Consider the following 18,383-nt stretch of genomic DNA (forward strand, 5'->3'; position numbering starts at 1 on the left):
GCGCGCTGTTGCTTATTCAGTCAGAGCTCCCACCACAGGCTATTTTCCAATCAAATCAAAAGAAGGGCTTAGCAGGTAGGCTCAGGCCTTTGTCTGCGGAGCTGGATGGATGAAACAGACACTATGAGAATGTCCTCAGCGCTTGCTTGGTTGCTTTTATCCAGCATTGGGCGGTCACTGTAATCCGTTCACTGGGATAACATAATTAGATTACAAAGACAAAGTAACTAATCAGACCAGGAGATTATTATCAAATTACCAAAAAAGCTGAATGCTTGTTGTTGTTCAGTGTGGTCGAGGAGAAAGCCAAGCTGACACAGAGCGGCAACATTACGTGTCCTCGTGTAGTGGAAAAGCAGACAAGTGCATATTTTGGCAAAAACATGTGAAATCTGCAGCGGTTTAGCCCACAAAAACACATAAGAATACATAAGCCTTAAAAATCTGCCTAACATGGCCGTGTAGGCAACCAGAGGTTCTCATTACAAACCCACATGATATGAAACATCCCCTCAATGGAACACATATTGACTGCATGTCTCAATTACAGCTTGGATTCCTCCCTTAACACACACACACACACACACACACACACACACACAGACGTACAAGAAAACAAACGTATGTGCACATTAGTGCTTGTGTGCACATTTACCCGTAAAAAATAAGACGGCAGACACACACACACACACACACACACTCCACAAACTAACGCAATGCATTACGGTGTGTACAATATGAGAATGACAAGGGGTTTAAATAGGGCCCAATTCTCACACACACACACACACACACACACACTCACAAGACGGAGCCCTACTCTCTCATCCGCTCTAAACAGAACCTGCTGTGTGTGTGTGTGTGTGTGTGTGTGTGTGTGTGTGTGTGTGTAAATCTGTGTGTACGAGTGTGTTTAGGCTTGGCCAGGCTGCACTGCTCTCTCAGGTTACACACACACAGGAAGGCTCAGAGCAATAACAAAGGCCTTTCAAAGGAACCCTCAGCAGGTTAAGATAAAATGTTTTCGCTCGTCCTGATAAAAAGCATCTGCAGCTTAAATGAACAGGCACTGGTATTAGCGGCGTGGTATGCGCCACAGATTGGCCAGCGCTGATTAAAACAGACACTGGGGTTTTTCTCTCCCTCTCTCTCTCTCTGTGTCTTACACACAAACACACGCAGCATTGGAAATACCGCCTATGTGTGTGTGTGTGTGTGTGTCCAGTCCGATAATGACAGAAGCACCTGTGTGACTGAGCTCCAGCTCTACATCCACAGCTTGCCAACAGCGTCCACAGTGAGAAACACAAAACGGATACTGTGTTATGTTACCAAGCGGTTCCATAGACTCTTCCCATAAGTCCACTTGTCCTATAGGAGGAGCCGTCTCATGGTTTATAGCTCCTTCGCCTCTTCTTTCCTGGCAAGGCTTCTCTACGCAGCAGGACTGTGTGTTAACAATGCACAGCCTCCATGTTATCTCACCTGTGTGTGTGTGTATATATGTGCTGAATTGTGTTAATGTGTGCATAGTGCATGTTTTCTTAAGCGGGAAGTCCCTCTCTCTCTTACCAGTGGACACTTTGAGCATTGTGTGTGTGTTTGAGCTTCACATCACCACGCAGGTTGACTAAAAACATATTCTAATTTTACAGCGACGCCCCAGAGGGAGTAGATTCCCGGGGACGAGGGGAGATCGCATTTATGCATCATTATGCTCGCATCTGTGCTGTCACTTTAGCATGTGTGCACGCAGTGTGATCGAACCGCGAGGTGTCTGCAAGTTTCATCGAGTTAAATTTAAGACTTTTTAGGCCCCTTTTAATGCCAGTTACAGTGAGTCTGAGGCCAGATTCCACAAGTGAAGTAAACGTGAAATTGAAAACAACTGTTGACCTATCAACATAGACCGTAGGGATGCGTGACTGGGTTGATTTCTCATTGGAGAAAACAATGCACTAAGAAAATAAAAATGTTTTTGAACCACCAAAAAAAAAAACAACAAAATGAATAAAAGACTTACAATACTATTTAAATGGGGGGGGGGGTATTTTCATCAGGGTGCCAGTGTTTCCCACTCCCCGTGCCTCACCTGGAAGCCCTGGATGTGAGCCAGGTAGTCCAGCTGCTGTGCGGGCTGCACTGAGACGCCACAGGCCAGGGCCGAGCACTTCCCCTTCAAGGCCAGGGAGGCGTCGGCTGTGGGCGACTGACCGTTCAGCAGCAGCTCCCTGGCCATGGTGGCGGTCGGGCTGGGCGAGGAGGCTGAGCCACTGTAGTAAGGGGTGTGTCCCGGGGGGAGCGGGGCAGAGCAGGGCCCCATGTCTTTGGAGGTCAGGTAGCTGACGGGGCTGCTGCCACCAGGACCCGGGGCGCTGGCCCCCTGCTTCCTGCTGGCCTCCATCTCCTGGTAGACGTCTGGGCTGAGGTGGAGCAGACCCTTCTGGGCTGGAGGGGACAGAGAGACAGAGAGAGGGAGAAAGGATGGAAGAGTTGCACGGTTGGACGGACAGATGAATGGAGAGCGTGAGTGGAAGGAGGAGGAGGAGGTATGGAGAGAGGCAGGAAGGAGAGGGCCAAAAAGGGAAGAAAAAAGATGAAAAATGAAAGGATGTGAGAGGGGCAAACGTGTAAGAGGGTGAGATGGAAGAAAGGGGTTGTAAAAAATAGTGATGAAGTATTGATGAGGTCACATGGGTGATAAAAAATGAGCAGAGAAGGCGGGAGATGGGGGGGCGGGGGAGAAGAGGGTCATTATGGCGCACATCATTAGCTGTCAAAGTGATTTGCACACACATTCCACTGTCAGTCAGTCCCAGACAAAGGCGAGGTGTGTGTGCAAATGCGTCCATTTGTGTGTGTCCGCTTGTGTTTCTGTGTGTGTGAGTGTGTGTGTGTGTGTGTGTGTGTGTGTGTTGGCTCCCAAACTGGCATTCCATCACCGAACGTAGATGACAGTTTCATGTGGTTTGGCAGTTCCGAGCACTATCAAAGTGTCTGCTGGGAAACACACACAGTCTCCTTCTTTCTCGCTCTGAAACACAAACACACGCACGCAGACACGAACCGAGCATCTACCAATATCAACAAAACAGCTATGACTTCATCTTCTCTTGGATGACGGGAAACAGCACTGTCAGCTAATTGGCATCCTGTTCCGTCCATAATGTCTCTTTAAAACGCGGCGACTCGCGGCTCGGAAGCAGGATCTGAACTCGAGGCGGTTTCAGGAGGCTCTCGAAAAACGTCCAGATGGACTGGGATCTGAGGGAGCGGGACACCTTTGTTGTCTGACCGTCTTTTCCTGAAACAGAACACAGCTCTCTCCAGACGTGCTGAGATTGTGGCCAGCTGGGCCAGAAACTGTGCTCCAGGACTCTGTTCCCATCCAGACCTGCTGGATGAATCTAATTCATTTAGGTTGGCTTGCTGTACTCTGAGACTGCTGTCTTGAAATGCTCGTGACAGGTGGAAATAGGAAGCACTGTGGCGGAGGTTCGGGTGCTTTCATCGCTCAGATTGCGGAAGCGAGAGGAGAGGAGAGAGGAGAGGAGAGGAGAGGAAAGGAAAGAAGAGGAGAGGAGGACTGAGAGCCAGTTCTGATGGAGGAGGAGGTGGGGATGAGTGGATGTGAAAACCATGCGGAACCTCCGAAGCCCAGCCAAGGTCACCAGAGACAGGAAGACCAGCTGTGTGTGTGCGTGTGTGTGTGTGTGTGTGTGTGTGTGTGTGTGTGTGTGTGCGGACCAACAGCTGGGAGAAAGCGCTGGAGTGAGCGCATGACTGACAGCCCACTTCCTGTTTGAGTTAACATGACCATCACACATACTCACTCTCACACACACACACACACACACACACACACACACACACAGAGAGAAAGAGAGAACAAACACTCCAAAGCTTGTAGTGAACCAAAGTGGGAGGATATTGCTTTACTCTGCCTGGTCGAGGGTTTTGGGAACCTACAAACAGTATTTCCCATCACGAACAATGAGGTTTGCACTCTGTTCCAGAAGAGGAGAAATGGTGAAGGAAACAGCAATCAAATCCAGGAGATTACTCATACTACAACAAACTACCCCAAGCCAGCAATGACACAACTCCTCGACCCCCCACCCCCTCGCCCCCCCCTTCCCAGACACACACAATCACGATGACAACTTTAATTTGAATTTACACAAGTAAAGCTCGCAGGCCTGCGCGCTCCGAATGTTGCGTCGTAAAAAATGAAAGGTGTTAGCCAACATGACATCAGCTGTGGACGAGGGAGCGGAGGGAGGGGGGGGGGGGGGGGTGTAATCCACGTGAGTTTGTGTGTGCCTGCCTGCTTAGAGAGCTTGTGGGTGTGCATGGGAGAATGTTTGCATGTTTGCATGTGATTGAGTGCATGACGTTGGAGTGAGGTAGATGGACGGCGTGAGCGAGGAGGAGAGGAAGTCAGAGAGGGAAACAGAGGGGGAGAGAGCGAATAAGTAAAGGCGGGAGAGAGAGAGAGAGAGAGTGTGTGTGTGTGTGTGCGTTCGAGAATGTTTGCATGTTTGCACGAGATTGCGAGATTATGCGCATAAAGTTGGAGTGAGAGATTGAGAGCGAGAGGGACTGAGTGAGAGAGACAAAGAGAAAGAGAGGAAAAAAGAGAGAGAGAGAGAGAGAGAGGGGGAAAAGAACAAATGAAAAAGTGCGAGTGAGGGGAGAGTGTGTCCGTGGTGCTGGTTCCAGGCAGTTTGGAGGGGTCCCACCCAGACTCGGCGTCCGGTGGGCCAGGGGAGCACTGGAGGGAAGCCAGAGCCAAGCATGAGACTGATCGAAAACAGATAGGGCCGGAGCCCGGCGCTATAAATCACCACAGTGGAGCAAGACCTTCACATAGTTCACACATGCACAAAACACACACACACACATTCATGTGGACATATGCGAGCACAGACAGACACACACACACACACATACACACACACACACACACACAGCAGGAAATGAAATGTGGCAACTCAAGTGAAAAGCCCTGCTGCAATACCCATGGGAATAGAGGGGAGAAAAATCACTTTCTTCTTATTCCTTTTTTTTTCTTCTTCTTTGTCTCTACGCTTTTTTCTTTCTTCTTTTGTCTCAGCCACACCATTTGTTGCAGCGCTGCCTCTCTCCCACAGCTCAGACAAGACAGAGGACACTACCACACACTCAAACACACACACACACACAATGACTGTTCACACTAACGGGACATACGTGCATGCACACACAGGCACAGTGCGTGTGCCTGTGACGTGTGTACGCGAATGTGTGTGTGTGTGTGTGTGTGATGTGGGAGAGCAAGGAGGACAGGAGAGAGGGATTAATGAATGGACTGTGACACACTTGCCTACTTTCTCCCTCTTTGGCTTACATAATGCAGGGATGCTTTTTACGTGCAGTATAGCGAGCCACTGACTGCTCTCCAGTTACATACAAACAAAATCAGGGCCTGAAATAAAAAAAAAATGCAAATGCCAGTTTCCACACAAGATCTGGGATTTATAAAACCAAAACCTGACATGAAAATATCTGTACCTGTATGGAGACTTTTACAGTACAGTTACATGTACACAAGTATTAATGAGGGCTATTCCATCAACCATTACTCTGCCAGTTACCAGAGTGGGAAGTGAACCTTGTTTATGTGCACAAATGTACAAGTCGACTGGGATTTAAAAAATGAAACTAGTACGACAAGGTGTATGCTTCTTTTATCAATATGATTTTTTTGTTTGTTTTTTTGTTATATAAATGTAGATCTTGTTCTGTAGAGAAAATAGCTGAGCTCAGTTTTGGCTGGTGATGGCCAAAACTGAGCTCTTTTCCCAGCTACAACAGTACCACTAAATGACTTTCTGGACATCAATACTAAGCTCACTACTTATAATTCTTGTAAAATATAATTTTATGGTAGCGTTAAATTAACCGTGAAGGAAACTTGGGTAAACCTCTGTAACGTGTGTCAAAACCTGGTAGTGAAAATGTCCTGAAAAGGTGTAATTATCTTTGACCACACTTGGTCATAATCAAGAGACACCATACTCTGCTATTTATGCTTTTTATTCAAAGAAGCCTTCATCTATATGAAACACTTTAAGATACACCAGAATAGAATAATCTAATCACAGGAAAAAGTGTTGTGATCATGGGATGATGCCAGAGTTTATTTTTGCGCAGCACAATACAATTCTTCCAACTATACTTTCCAGTTTATCCCATTCTTATTTATTAACAGGCGAACTGAAAACATCTTTCATTCATCAATACTAAGGCACACACACACACACATACACACACACACACACACACACACACACGCATGCACACAGAACAAAGACCAGCTGTATCTACTTGAATGAGTTGTAAATGGTGTTTATGCAATAAACATTATTTGGACATTAGCAGTGTGCAAGTGTTGTGTGGTTTCGAGAAGTTTAGAGAGCTAATTAGCAGATAGTTAAGCCTCACACAGAGTGCGAGATCTACTATTACTGGGAATGGCATCAGTCCAGAAGTGAACCAAATAAGGAAGACTTCGTTACCCAGGAGGCTCTGTTCTGGAGGCATCATGCAATGCCTGGAGCCATAGCAACCACAACTGCTAGAATAGTTTATCTAAGTGAACAATAATATATCCATAAACATAAGATGATGTATCTCTCTGAAAACTGGACCAAATTACAGATATGAGTGCTATGCAAGTTGAGTGGCTGTGTCAGGGGCTCAGTTTTCATCTGGACGCATCAGTCGAGAACCAGCTCGCTGCTGGTTCTCGACTGATGCACAATTCTCAGTGATTAGTCTCACCAATCTGCTTTGTGCTTTTCAACATGGGAAAGTTGAAACACCACATCCATTTCCCTTTCCAGACTGTAGTTGGATACCCTGTGTCGAAGCTATGCAGCGCTGCCAAGAGCCTCCATTAGATCGGACTGACGACAGCACATTCGAATCTAATAAGGCTATCTGTTTGTTTTCCACTCTGCTGCCCCACAACTCACAGATTTTCATTTGTTCCCCCAAACTGCTCTTTTCTCAAGCTGCTGGCACTTGCTATATATGTACATTTGTGCACACACACACACACACAGTTAATATGTGTGTGTGTGTAGTTATCCTTGCAATAAAGAAAATTTTGTGCAGCCAGTTCCACCTAAGAAATTACTAAAACGTACTGAAACTAGAGTCTTGTGATAGCACTTTTTAGTGCCATCACAGTTTAGTGAGAGAACGTCTAGAAAAGCTATTTCTTTTCTGTTTTGATTGCAGACAAAGCTTAACTTAAAAACCGTGGCAGCTGACAAAGATCAATCCCCCCACATTAAAACACACTTTTACTCTACAAAATGTCCCGTAAGGCTGTCACACTGCCACATGCACCAAGCCATAAAACCATTTTGTCTGTCTCAAGACCTGCTTATGTCCTGAAGTGGAGATTTTTTCCAAACGAGGCAGTGACTGATGAGGCTGTTCCTCTATTTCTTAATCTCCTCTTCACTTTATCTGGCTCCAGTTTTGGGAACACCAAGATTCAGCTGGTTACAGATGAGTCTTTCTGTTCACTGAGCATTCATCGATCAACAAAACACATTATGTAATGAACACACACCTACTCCAAGTACCATATGTCCTGACTACAGGATGTTTTGATGAGGGGTGCAGGATTATGGATAAAATGATAATCCCCATTACTGTGATAGACATTATGAACATGATTTTTAATCACAGTTATTTGTTTAATTAAAATATGAGGGACAAAGTCGTTTTGCTACATGTTTGGCAATTACAATAGCTTCACTTTTTTACAATATGACCCTTTCACACCAACAGGAGGAGACATGCAATCCATTAACATCTATTTTAAGATTAACTACTACATAACTTTAATCCGATATAAAAGTGATTTGCACTTTTATGCAAAGGGAAATACCCAGGGGACACATGATCCATAATCACTATAAATGTCCAGTTATGCTGTAAATATAAGTGTACATGTAACACTTAAGTTGAAAGGATGTTCACAAGGCTGATGTAACCATGTCATGACGGCTGTCATGAACATTAATTAAAATTTATGAGTGTTCATTCTGTTAATATGTCACTCCTCCTGTAAAGTTGAAATTGCCAGGGATGTCTCAGTCACAGCAACATGACACTAAGTTGACATTAGCCAAGGTTATGACTGTTGTCATAAGTGGTGTCTTATGATACTTTGAATAAAAGTTTGATGTTTGGCATGTCACAATTATTACAATTTGAGATTAGCATGTTAACATGACACAGCAGCCATACTTAGAGTTGTAGTACCTGACTGATACTACAACTCTACCTGGTGGGTTTTCATACTATGAAATACATACATAGTATGAAAACTGGACCCAGTATGGGACTCAGACACTGATTATATGGTCTTTACTGAAGTAAATCACTTTGAGATTTCATTGTATTTCAAGGTGTGCTACATCAATAAAATTCATTATTACAATGAAAAACATCAAACATTCGTCTTACACATCCAGACTCACTGCTTGAGTAAGTGCATGTAGGATTATGGATTGTTTGTGTGTGTGTGTGTGTGTGTGTGTGTGTGTGTTACTGTGTGCTTGTGTGTTAATCCTGAGTGAAAGGCTACGTCTTTGCACAGGAAGGTAGTGGGGGGGGACTCCCCAGAGGGCCTCAGTGTGCAGGCCCTGTAAGCCTGTGTGAATGAGCCTGAATTCGCAGGCTCCACACGAGGACGCACGGCCGATTGAGCTGACAGTCAGCCGCCCATTGACCAGTCACTGAGATTAAACGCCGGGCCATCTCCGCTGCTTAAACCACCTGCAGGATGGAGGGAACGATGGAGAGAGGGAGAGGGAGAGAGAGAGAGAGACATAGGAATACGTGCAGATACTCACTGTTACTTGTCGCTTCGGTAAAAGCCGCCTTTTGTCCATTCCAGCCTTTGTTGTCCATCTGTGGCGATGGGGAGGAGAAGGAAGAAAGGGGGTGGGAGGTAAGAGAGATGTAGAGGCTTGAACAGACAGCTTCTTCACGCATGTCAGACAAGTTCCTTCCTACTGTTTGGAGCACAAAGAGACGAGCGCTGACGGGTGGGGGGGGGTGCTTAAGGAGCCTAGTGTCTGTCTAGGCCAGCTACTTAATTAGGGGGGTTGTCAATGTTTGCTACTTCATAAAAGGACCCTATTCACTCCACCACTTTCACTGTGGCATGTGTGTCTGCCTACAAACACAAGTGACGGTGGGTGAGATAGGAAAACCGATCATCTCTGTTGTGTGTGACGGCTGGGGAGATGACATGGTTGTAAACAGATACACCCCCTCTGCAAAAAAGCCACGCATAAGTCCCTCCACGTCTCTGGCCTAGATCCCCAGCAAAGCCATGGTGGGAATGCAGTGAGACGGAGCTCCCCAACAGCCAGAAGGGGAGGCAGGGAGTGAGAAAGGGAGAGTGAAAGAGAGAGAAAGAGAGAGAGGGAGATCTAAAGAGAGACAACCTATCTTAAGAAACAGGAGCTTGGCTAGTACCATTTTATCATGCTATAGTGCCTGGGGTTGTCTGAGGATCTTGGCTACAGAGGAGTGGGCTGTCCAACTAGCTCCCTCTTACAGAGACATCTCCATAGCTGTCAAGCCAATGCCCGGCCATACATCAACTGCTGACACCATTCTGTCCCAACTGTTCTGCCTTGAGCCGTTCTGAATGAGGAGAGGTGCCATCTATTGCCAGTAATGTGCGGGTATCAGCATTAATGGTGATACTGAACAGCTCTGCTTTATTCTAGCCCGGCAGACCCTCATGTATGTGAAACTTCAGACACTGAAAGTTTGCAGTCAGCAGGGCGGGTGTGACAAATAAAGAATGCAATGATGCAAATAGGAATTCTATTAAGTGTGTGCAGCTGCTGAGAGTTTCCTTTTGACGTTATGCAGCAAGAGGCATTTTACTTGCAGTTCAGAGTGTGCAGGTGCTTCCAAAATATGCAGCTCCTTGCAGAGACTGAAGTAATGTGTAGGAGACTATAGCGTAGCTCGTGTCAGTGCCTGATTATTCAGGAACTACGGAGGGAGGCGTGCCCAAGAGCAAACATATTCTACTCAAGTGAGATACTGCTTACTAAGCACTGAGCGTAAAATAGGGTGCGGTTTCTTTGGAGTGCAGCCCCACATGAGCCTCTCTTTATACAAGCGATTCTGATTAGAGCAATGTGTCATCCTCTAGCTGTATAGCATGGCTGTCTGAATAAGATATATGTTGCAGTACATATCTAACTAATGAGCTGTCGGGGGAGAGATGAATACTCTCCAGAGAGCCCAGTTATGTAACATCATCTCTATTTCAATCTGCTCCCATGAGCTTAAAGGCCAGCGAGGTGTATAAGGATGATGGTGATCAATGGTTGCTTTGCAGAACACATTCAGATCAAATGAGCTGAACGTGTTACATAACAGGCCAGGCATGTCAGCAGCACTGGAGCTCATAAATCATAGAACTGACTGAGGATCACGGTCTTTGGTGTTTGTTTTTATACAGAGCTGCATTTATTGAGTTGGGCTTCTTCTTTATGACTGAAATCTGTCAGTGATTAAACGTAGGGTGCTGCAGGTGTGAGTAAAACAATAAAGCCAGTTACTATCATGACTCTTAATCATTAGTAGCGAAGGGGGAAAAAGGTTCAGAATGGCCTAGATGTTTCAGAACACGCTCTTATGTCACTGATTTGTTGCTTTATGGCATGTCTGTGGAGCCAGTGCCTTATAAGGAGGTGCAGCACTAATTGCAGGGAGGGATAATGAACAGTGCTGTGTTACCCCCCCTCCCCGGGCTCTGCAACACAACAGAACTAATAGAGCCAATGCGTTTTCTACCCATTACAATTTTCTTTTTGACATTTAACTAACAGCAAAATAGACCAGCGAGGTGATCTATAGCTTCCCGTTCCATCGCCTTGCCAGAGGAACAGGAAAAAACCGGCTGCTGAACATGATTCGCGAAGGACAGACATTTCTATGTTCTCGGCTGAGATGGAGAGCATCGAGCTGCCGCACGTGTCTTTCGGTTTAATTAAAGTTCATTCATTTTCAAGGATTCTGTTATTCTGCAGTATTGTTGTTTATATTGTTTTTGGAAAAAAAAAAAAAAAGAAGAAAAAAAAATCTGATTACCAAGATCAAAAACCATATACTTACCCAACATACAAATATCCAAATAGTCTTATATTTGGGTCCAGCCCTAGTTTCCAGTCCCAGTTCAACAGCACATATTTAAAAATAGATTATGCCTATAATGCATGTAACAGATCCTTTGTGGTCTTTCTAGTGTCACACTTCAACATATTTAAAGGATGTAATTAGTTGTAAACAGCGACCAGGAGTCTATTTTTTTTTTTTTTTTTTTTTTTTGCCACAGACAAAAATGAAAATAAAGGAAGTGAATAGCCCCACAATATCAGTGCCCTATGACATAGTGACTGAACGTGCTGCGGAGATAACTAGACCCCCTCACCAACATACAGAAAATATATATGTTGACGTGTGTGTGTGTGTGTGTGTGTGTGTGTGTGTGTGTGTGCAGGAAAGGCATGGAAAAGAAGCGGTCATGAAACAGTTCATGTGTGGTTCAAATGACAGAGAACATTAGCCTAGTTATTATGCAAGATGTTATAAAATGCATTACATTAGCTCCCCCATAGCTTCTTTCTCTGTCCGGGATAGAGAAGTATTTTATTTTTTTTCCTAATTATACTGGGAAACTCAAATTACAACTAAAAAATAACCGCTAAAAACAAATTTTGAGATTAATTTGAGATTTTGGAAGAAGGAAGACGCTCCCACTTTTAAGCTATGGCTCCGTAAAATGACTAATATCCTTCACCTTGAAAAAATAAGGTTTTCTCTTAGGAATAGAGTCACAGTTCAATAAGATTTGGCAGCCCCTCGTCTGTTACCTGAGAAACAACCCACAGTGGACAGCCTTTATTTTCATATACTACCTACTGAGCAGAAGGGGAGGGAGGCAGGGTGGGTGCCTTAATAATACCTCATGTGTTTATTTGTGTTGGACATAATTGGTTGTATTCTTTTGCTTGAAAATGAAATGAACTGAATGAAAATGTAGACCACATTCTTATGTCCTACATTTTGAAATCCTTCTTCAATAACACATGCTTGCCCGAAATAAATAAATAAATACATTAAAATACACACAAAAGTGGGTACACATCTCTCTATAAAACTTATTCATTCTTTGCCACTTGAAAACATCTGCAATATTCGCATCTGTGAATACTAATTTAATTCTAACAACATTCGAGATGTAATAATAATGATCAGTAGCTCAGGATTCATAAATTTCAAGAGCTAAAGTGGAGTGCTCGTTTTCCTTTTATAGTGTGTGCAAAACTACCTACACATACTCAGGCACTAAAATAAATTGACCTAATAGTTCCAGATCCTAATAGAGAGGGAGACATGTATATAAACTGGCTGTAAAATATACAGCTTGGTGTACACTAGAGACAGGGCTAATGGCTGCCTACCTCGGTGGTGCTCTGAGGGACGGTGGAGGCCTTGTATCCGAGCTGCAGCAGCATAGCCTCGGCTGCGTTCCGCTTGGCCACCTTTTTATTAGGCCCTGTTCCCGTGGCAACCTCACTGTTCACCTTCACCTACACACAAACACACACACACACACACACACACACACACACACACGTACACAGAAATTTAGTGCGAGAAATGTGACATCTAATACAGTGTGATGACGGCTCACTTGATGTCTTACCGAGGTTCGATGTACTTTTCTCATGATTTTGCTCTACCTTTCACATTTCCAATACTTTCAGCTGAGAACACTTTGCTTTGCTTCTGGGCCAAAGCTAGCCATGCGATTTACATCATGCCAGAAAAAAAAAAAGAAAAAGAAAAAGATCCAACTGAAGTGTTTGTTTTTCAGTGATCCCAAAACATTAAATCTGTCTACGCAGAATGTAAGCAGATATTTGCAAGAGAATATCAGACGTCATTATGTTATGCAAACAGACAATTACACTGTACAAATAACATTGTGGGAGCCAAGGCCTGTGAATAGCTGGGCCTCAGCGCACTTCTTCAAGAGGGTTGACATGGCCACTAAGTGTTCCTCTGAAAGCCCCAAGTAGGCCATGAGATAGACTGTGGAGGAAAGTTTCAATAAATTACTAAAATAAACACAATCCCCCCTTCATTAAATAAAAGTCATCAGCCCCTTAAAAGCCATTTGACACAAGGTAAAGAGTTTGCTGTAACTACTGCACACAAAAGATGTAAAAACAGAGATTCATTTGAGCCCTGCTGCTGAGCAAAGGAAACAATGTGGAAATTTTAGAAGTGAGTGGGCCGCACAAAAGAAACACACACACAAGCAGGGCCTAATGCCTGCATGAAAGAGGCTTGGAGAATAGGTCTGAGGCTGAATTACTGCCTGATGCTAAGAAAAGCTTGGTTCCTATGAAAGAGAGAGGGAATACAGAGAAAGAGACAAAGAGAAAGAGCTTGAATAAGAGAGAGAGAGAGAGAGAGAGAGCAACTGAGAGACAGACAGGAAGAACAGGACAAAGACATACAGACAAATTCCAATGATAATGTTATGTATTGAACTGAAACAGAACCGGGCTGTGCCGGCTGTGAGGAAAGTTGGAGACCAAGGCTCCTACAAGCAATGAGACCATAAACACAGGCAGTTGCTTGGTGTTTTTTTTTTTTTTCCAATACATATTTACTGGTGAAATTCAGAAAAACAACAAAAAAAAAGCATATTACCCACGTATACATCTGTCTTCCGCTCATTGATTCCTACCCAAATCAAAATGTTCAGATTACAAGTGAAGCAAAATAAACTAAATCTATATCTATAAAATCTATGTTGCATTTCAATAGGCGGGTATACTTAAAGTAGACCAAAACTCTGACAATAATGTAACTACGTCTACGTCTAAATCGTCCTCAAGTGACAGGTTACAAAAACGTGCGATTGCAGAGACAGTGGCCACAGCAGGCTATTATATTTCCAAGGTACCTTGCAATGGCATGGCTTGTTTTTTTTAATGCATGAGCGCAAGTGTGCCAAAAATAGGTCAAGAAACAAAGAATACAATTATTGTGCTATCTGATGAGTGCCCTTCTCCGTACAAAGTTCCCGCTCCATTGACTGGATTAGGGATGAAAAGTTAACCACCTATAACTGAGTTAAGGGTGAAAGGGCATTTCTAAATCAAGACCATGAAATTGAATTTTGTTAATGAAACCGGCAGCCTCCTTACTACAGCCTGGCCTATTTTTCCGTGGTACAGAAGGAAAGCAGTGCAATAAAAGCTTGAAATGGTGATTTGATAGCATAAAACAGTTGGCTGCTCCACTGGCAAAAAAACAAGGTTGTAAAGATGGATGTTCCTCTATTCTGAGCTTTAACTGCATGTTATAAACATAATGCATGTTAAACAGAACTGTCCAAATAGCGTAAATAAGGGAGGCTTTGGTGGTGGGGGGTTGGGAATCAGTGAGAGAGGAGACAGGGAAGGAGGACAATAAAGAGGGTGAGAGAGTACAGAAAGAGCTAAGATCAAAAACAGTGTACTAAAGAAAATTTCCAGTTTAAAATTCAAAATGATCTACTATATACAAACACTAATAGTACCAAAGCAATAGAGTTGTGACTAAAATGCACCAAGCCTTCATAAGTGGTAAAAAGCAGCACAGAACCTTACTGTTTCTTCACATATACTTATTCCAGAGTAAGCATAACCACATAGTCAAATTTCCTACACTGTAAAGCCATTTATAATGCACCATTAGTTGAAAAAGCAAAGCAGTATATGGTTATAGATCGACAGTCTGCTCTGATTCACCTGTTGCACGCCTGATCTTCAGTCTGAAATGCAAGTGTTTTTAGAGAAGCTGACAAATTTGAATTTAGCGATGTCGTCAGTGGAGACTTGTACAGCATTATCTTTTCACACCAATTGATTCATCCCCTCCGGTTCAGTTTCTCTGGCCTCCTGAGGTTCTACAGCTTCTATCTGTTCATCTGCCTAGCCCATGTGTGGACTAAAACCTGCATGATGATCTCAGAAATCAACAGGTGCTCAGGTCTTATCCCTCTTTAAATCTGCTTTACCTTGCACTTCTGTCTCTGTATATAATTAAAATAATCAGCTGTGTGTATTCACCATCCAAGACGGCTCCCCCCTAATCTCTAAACTCTCAGAAGGGTCTAAACCATTCACTTAACTTAAGAGACAGTGAAGAGCACAGGGTCTTGGGACATTGCAGACAGGTCATCTGATGCACGGGTGTATTTGTGAGCTTGTGTATCTCTAGTCCAACAACCTGGAATACACTGGCTGTGTGCTGTATCGCGGATTACAGAAATAACAAACCTCAAATGTTGTATTCACAGGAGAAGAGAAAACCTCATTCTGAAGGGAAGAGGCTGGCGTAATAAAATACCATCAGTGTACGCCTGCCCTTTGGTTCAGCACCTTTCACACCTTAATAGTTTCCAACAAAGGTGTATGGTACTTAATCCTTTACAGGTGAATAAAAGACATGCACACTATCTATGTATTCTCTCTTTTCTTGTGGTGCTGAGAATCACATTTCCCCAAATTTGGTTAAGCTGTATGAAAAATTAGTGATAACTGCCCACACAGTGGGCAGTTATCACTATCACAGTTATCACTTTTTTTTTTTTTTTTTTTTTTGAATTGTTCAGTGTTTCACCCATTTTTCACACACCTTGAAATCTAATCCTTTACAAGCATATTCCCATCAGTCCGTCTGTGCATTCCCTCTTGGCAGATGATCAGTAAGCTCCTTTTCTTCTTGAGCATACTTAACCCTTAACCTTTTATCCTTATCCATCTATACATCCATTGCTCCATCCCACACTAATTGGATTTGGCTGTATTAGATGAAACATTAAAAATCCTAGTGGCAATATTAATAATAATAATAAAACTTCATTTGTATAGCACCTTTCATACAAGAATTGCAGCTCAAAGTGCTTCACAATAAAAAGAAGAACATTTGAAAACACATTAAATAAAACATTAAAAAGAATAAAACACAGCACAGGGTGGAATTAAAAAGAAAAGGCTAAAAATTGAAATAAAATTTGAGATAAAACAAAAGATGCAAATAAAACAATAAAAGGCGGCATCCCCAATTTTCTTTCGACTGTTGTAGGGAACCAATAAGCCAGCAGACGATCGCAGTGCTCTTTGGGGTGCATAGCCGATAAGGGAGTTGGCAATGTAGCTCGGTCCTAGCCCATGAAGTGCTTTGTGCAATATTAGGGTGTTATAGCAACATACAATAGGATACAGCAAAGAAAAAAAACAGGTTATACTACTGCAACAGCAGAGCATACTGAGACAAAGAAATATGACTGAAAAATCTGTACATGAAAATACATAAATAACTGAGAATATTAATATGATAAAAGAAAAAAATGTGAGCTGGAGGTTATGGACATGTTTATATTAAACCACACCCCTCTCATCAATGCTGTGATGATGAGACACGGCCCTTTCAACTAATCAGTGTATAAAAGTTAGTCAGTGCCCCCTCGACCTGTGACTAACCATAATGTAGATGCATTTGGAAACTACAGTCTGTGCTAAGCTTCGCCCTTGTGATTTTGTGGGAAGCTGTCAAGTACTTCTCGAGTAATTCTGCTGACAGAAAGATGGACAGGGGTGATCAGCAACGCCCCCGCTGGAGGTTTCACCTTCTTGGTGAAGGTAAAAAAAAAAAAAAAAAAAAAAAAAAAAGCGTACCTGCATGATAAACTCTCGGCGCCGGGGCATGCCCCTCTCAGACAGCAGCAGGTACTCAGGCTCCTTCTCCTTCTTGGCCTGCTGGATCTGGGCCAGACGGCTGATGGGGTTCATGCCCTGGCCGTAGTCTGGTCCCGTCTAGGATGGAGAGAGGAGAGACACGATCAATTCCAATTAGCACATCCATTTATCGTATTATCACTATCGCCCACCGTCTAATGGGCCTAACAGTGATCAGAGAGATGTGTGCGTTCTTTGGTTTAAAAAAAAATAAATAAATAAAAAAATAGTACACGGTTGAACATAGCTGTGGTCAGATTCATCTGCAATGGATAAAAACAGAGAAAACGAAAAAGCACAGGAAATTAATAGGAAATTCTCGCACAGTATATCAGCCAAACTATGTTTTTAGATTGTCGGTGAAACAAATCTAAGTATATACACTATTATTTATTGTGGCTGGCGTGTTGCAATTTTTACATATTTGTCTGTCTCTGCTGCAATACGACTGTGCGAATTCATTACCTTGTCACACTATATGGCATTGTGAGGTAGCATCACTACTGAGCCGGCTGTACTTTTCAAGGACTCAGATGGCGTGAGTGCAAGTATACTGTACGGCATGATGGGAGCATTCCACATTAGGGAAGTGAATGTCTGCACACCTGGAGCCCAGCCTGGCCCAGCTATGTTGTCCAGTACCTTGAGGATGGTCTTGGGGCGTTTCTTGTAGTGCGTCTTGGGTTTCTCCACCACGGGGATGAAGGGCAGCTTCTTCAGGTCCTGCAGGATGGAGAGAGCAGCACGCTTCTTGGACAACTTTTTGCTGTTGCCCTCGCCCTCGGCAGAAAACTCCCCCACGGTGACGCGGGTCAGGAAGCTCTTCATGTGGGGGGGCCCGCTCTCTTTCAACACCTGGGGGGAACGAGACAAGTTGGAAACGAGGGATTAGACGAGATGATGCATGGGCCTGCGAGTGTCTGCGTGCAGAAAATCTGTTTGTGTGTTGAGTCAGGTTTATTTATAGAGTGTTTTTCTGCAGGTTTATCAAAATATGTTTGACATAAAATACACAAAAAAAGACAAAAACAAGGAAAATAAAAACAAACCTCAGCACAAAAGCGAGGAAAGAGGCCCAGCTTGTGTGTGTGTGTGTGTGTTCGTGTGAGACTCAGCACGCACAGCGAGGGCCTCCGCACACTCGCCTGCATGTGTGTGAGTGGACTGTTTGTCTGTGTTTTGCACAAAATGTGTGACGAGGGAGTGTGCGCAGCGTACTCTGCAAGCGGCAGCACCAGGTGGTCCACAACATCTGCTCTTGATGGTCACAGTGCTACCCACCCATATGCGTGTGTGCAATTCATATACAAGCACACACGCACACATGCACGCATACATACACACGAAGAGTAACATGTTCCTAGATGACAGTCTCTGGTGATGAGGGTTCAGTTTCCTTTCTCTAGCCTCCAGTCACCTGGGAGACTTAAACAAACACCGGCTGGTGTTAGGTCATGCTTCTGCAATCACATTCACTTCCTGTGA

At 43.8% G+C, this 18,383-nt stretch overlaps 1 protein-coding gene across 1 annotated transcript in view; it reads right to left on the reverse strand.

Moving 5' to 3' along the window:
* Positions 1–18,383, reverse strand: part of stau2 (staufen double-stranded RNA binding protein 2) — an 87,586-nt gene that overhangs the window by 32,890 nt on the left and 36,313 nt on the right. The window contains exons 8-12 of the mRNA XM_030079603.1: positions 17,541–17,753; positions 16,839–16,976; positions 12,561–12,689; positions 8,919–8,976; positions 2,093–2,448 (exon numbers count right to left, since the gene is read on the reverse strand). Coding sequence (XP_029935463.1) covers positions 2,093–2,448; positions 8,919–8,976; positions 12,561–12,689; positions 16,839–16,976; positions 17,541–17,753 — 894 coding nt within the window. The remainder of the gene's footprint in view (positions 1–2,092; positions 2,449–8,918; positions 8,977–12,560; positions 12,690–16,838; positions 16,977–17,540; positions 17,754–18,383) is intronic.

The sequence above is a fragment of the Myripristis murdjan genome, chromosome 20, assembly GCF_902150065.1.
Source record: "Myripristis murdjan chromosome 20, fMyrMur1.1, whole genome shotgun sequence".
NCBI lineage: Eukaryota > Metazoa > Chordata > Actinopteri > Holocentriformes > Holocentridae > Myripristis > Myripristis murdjan.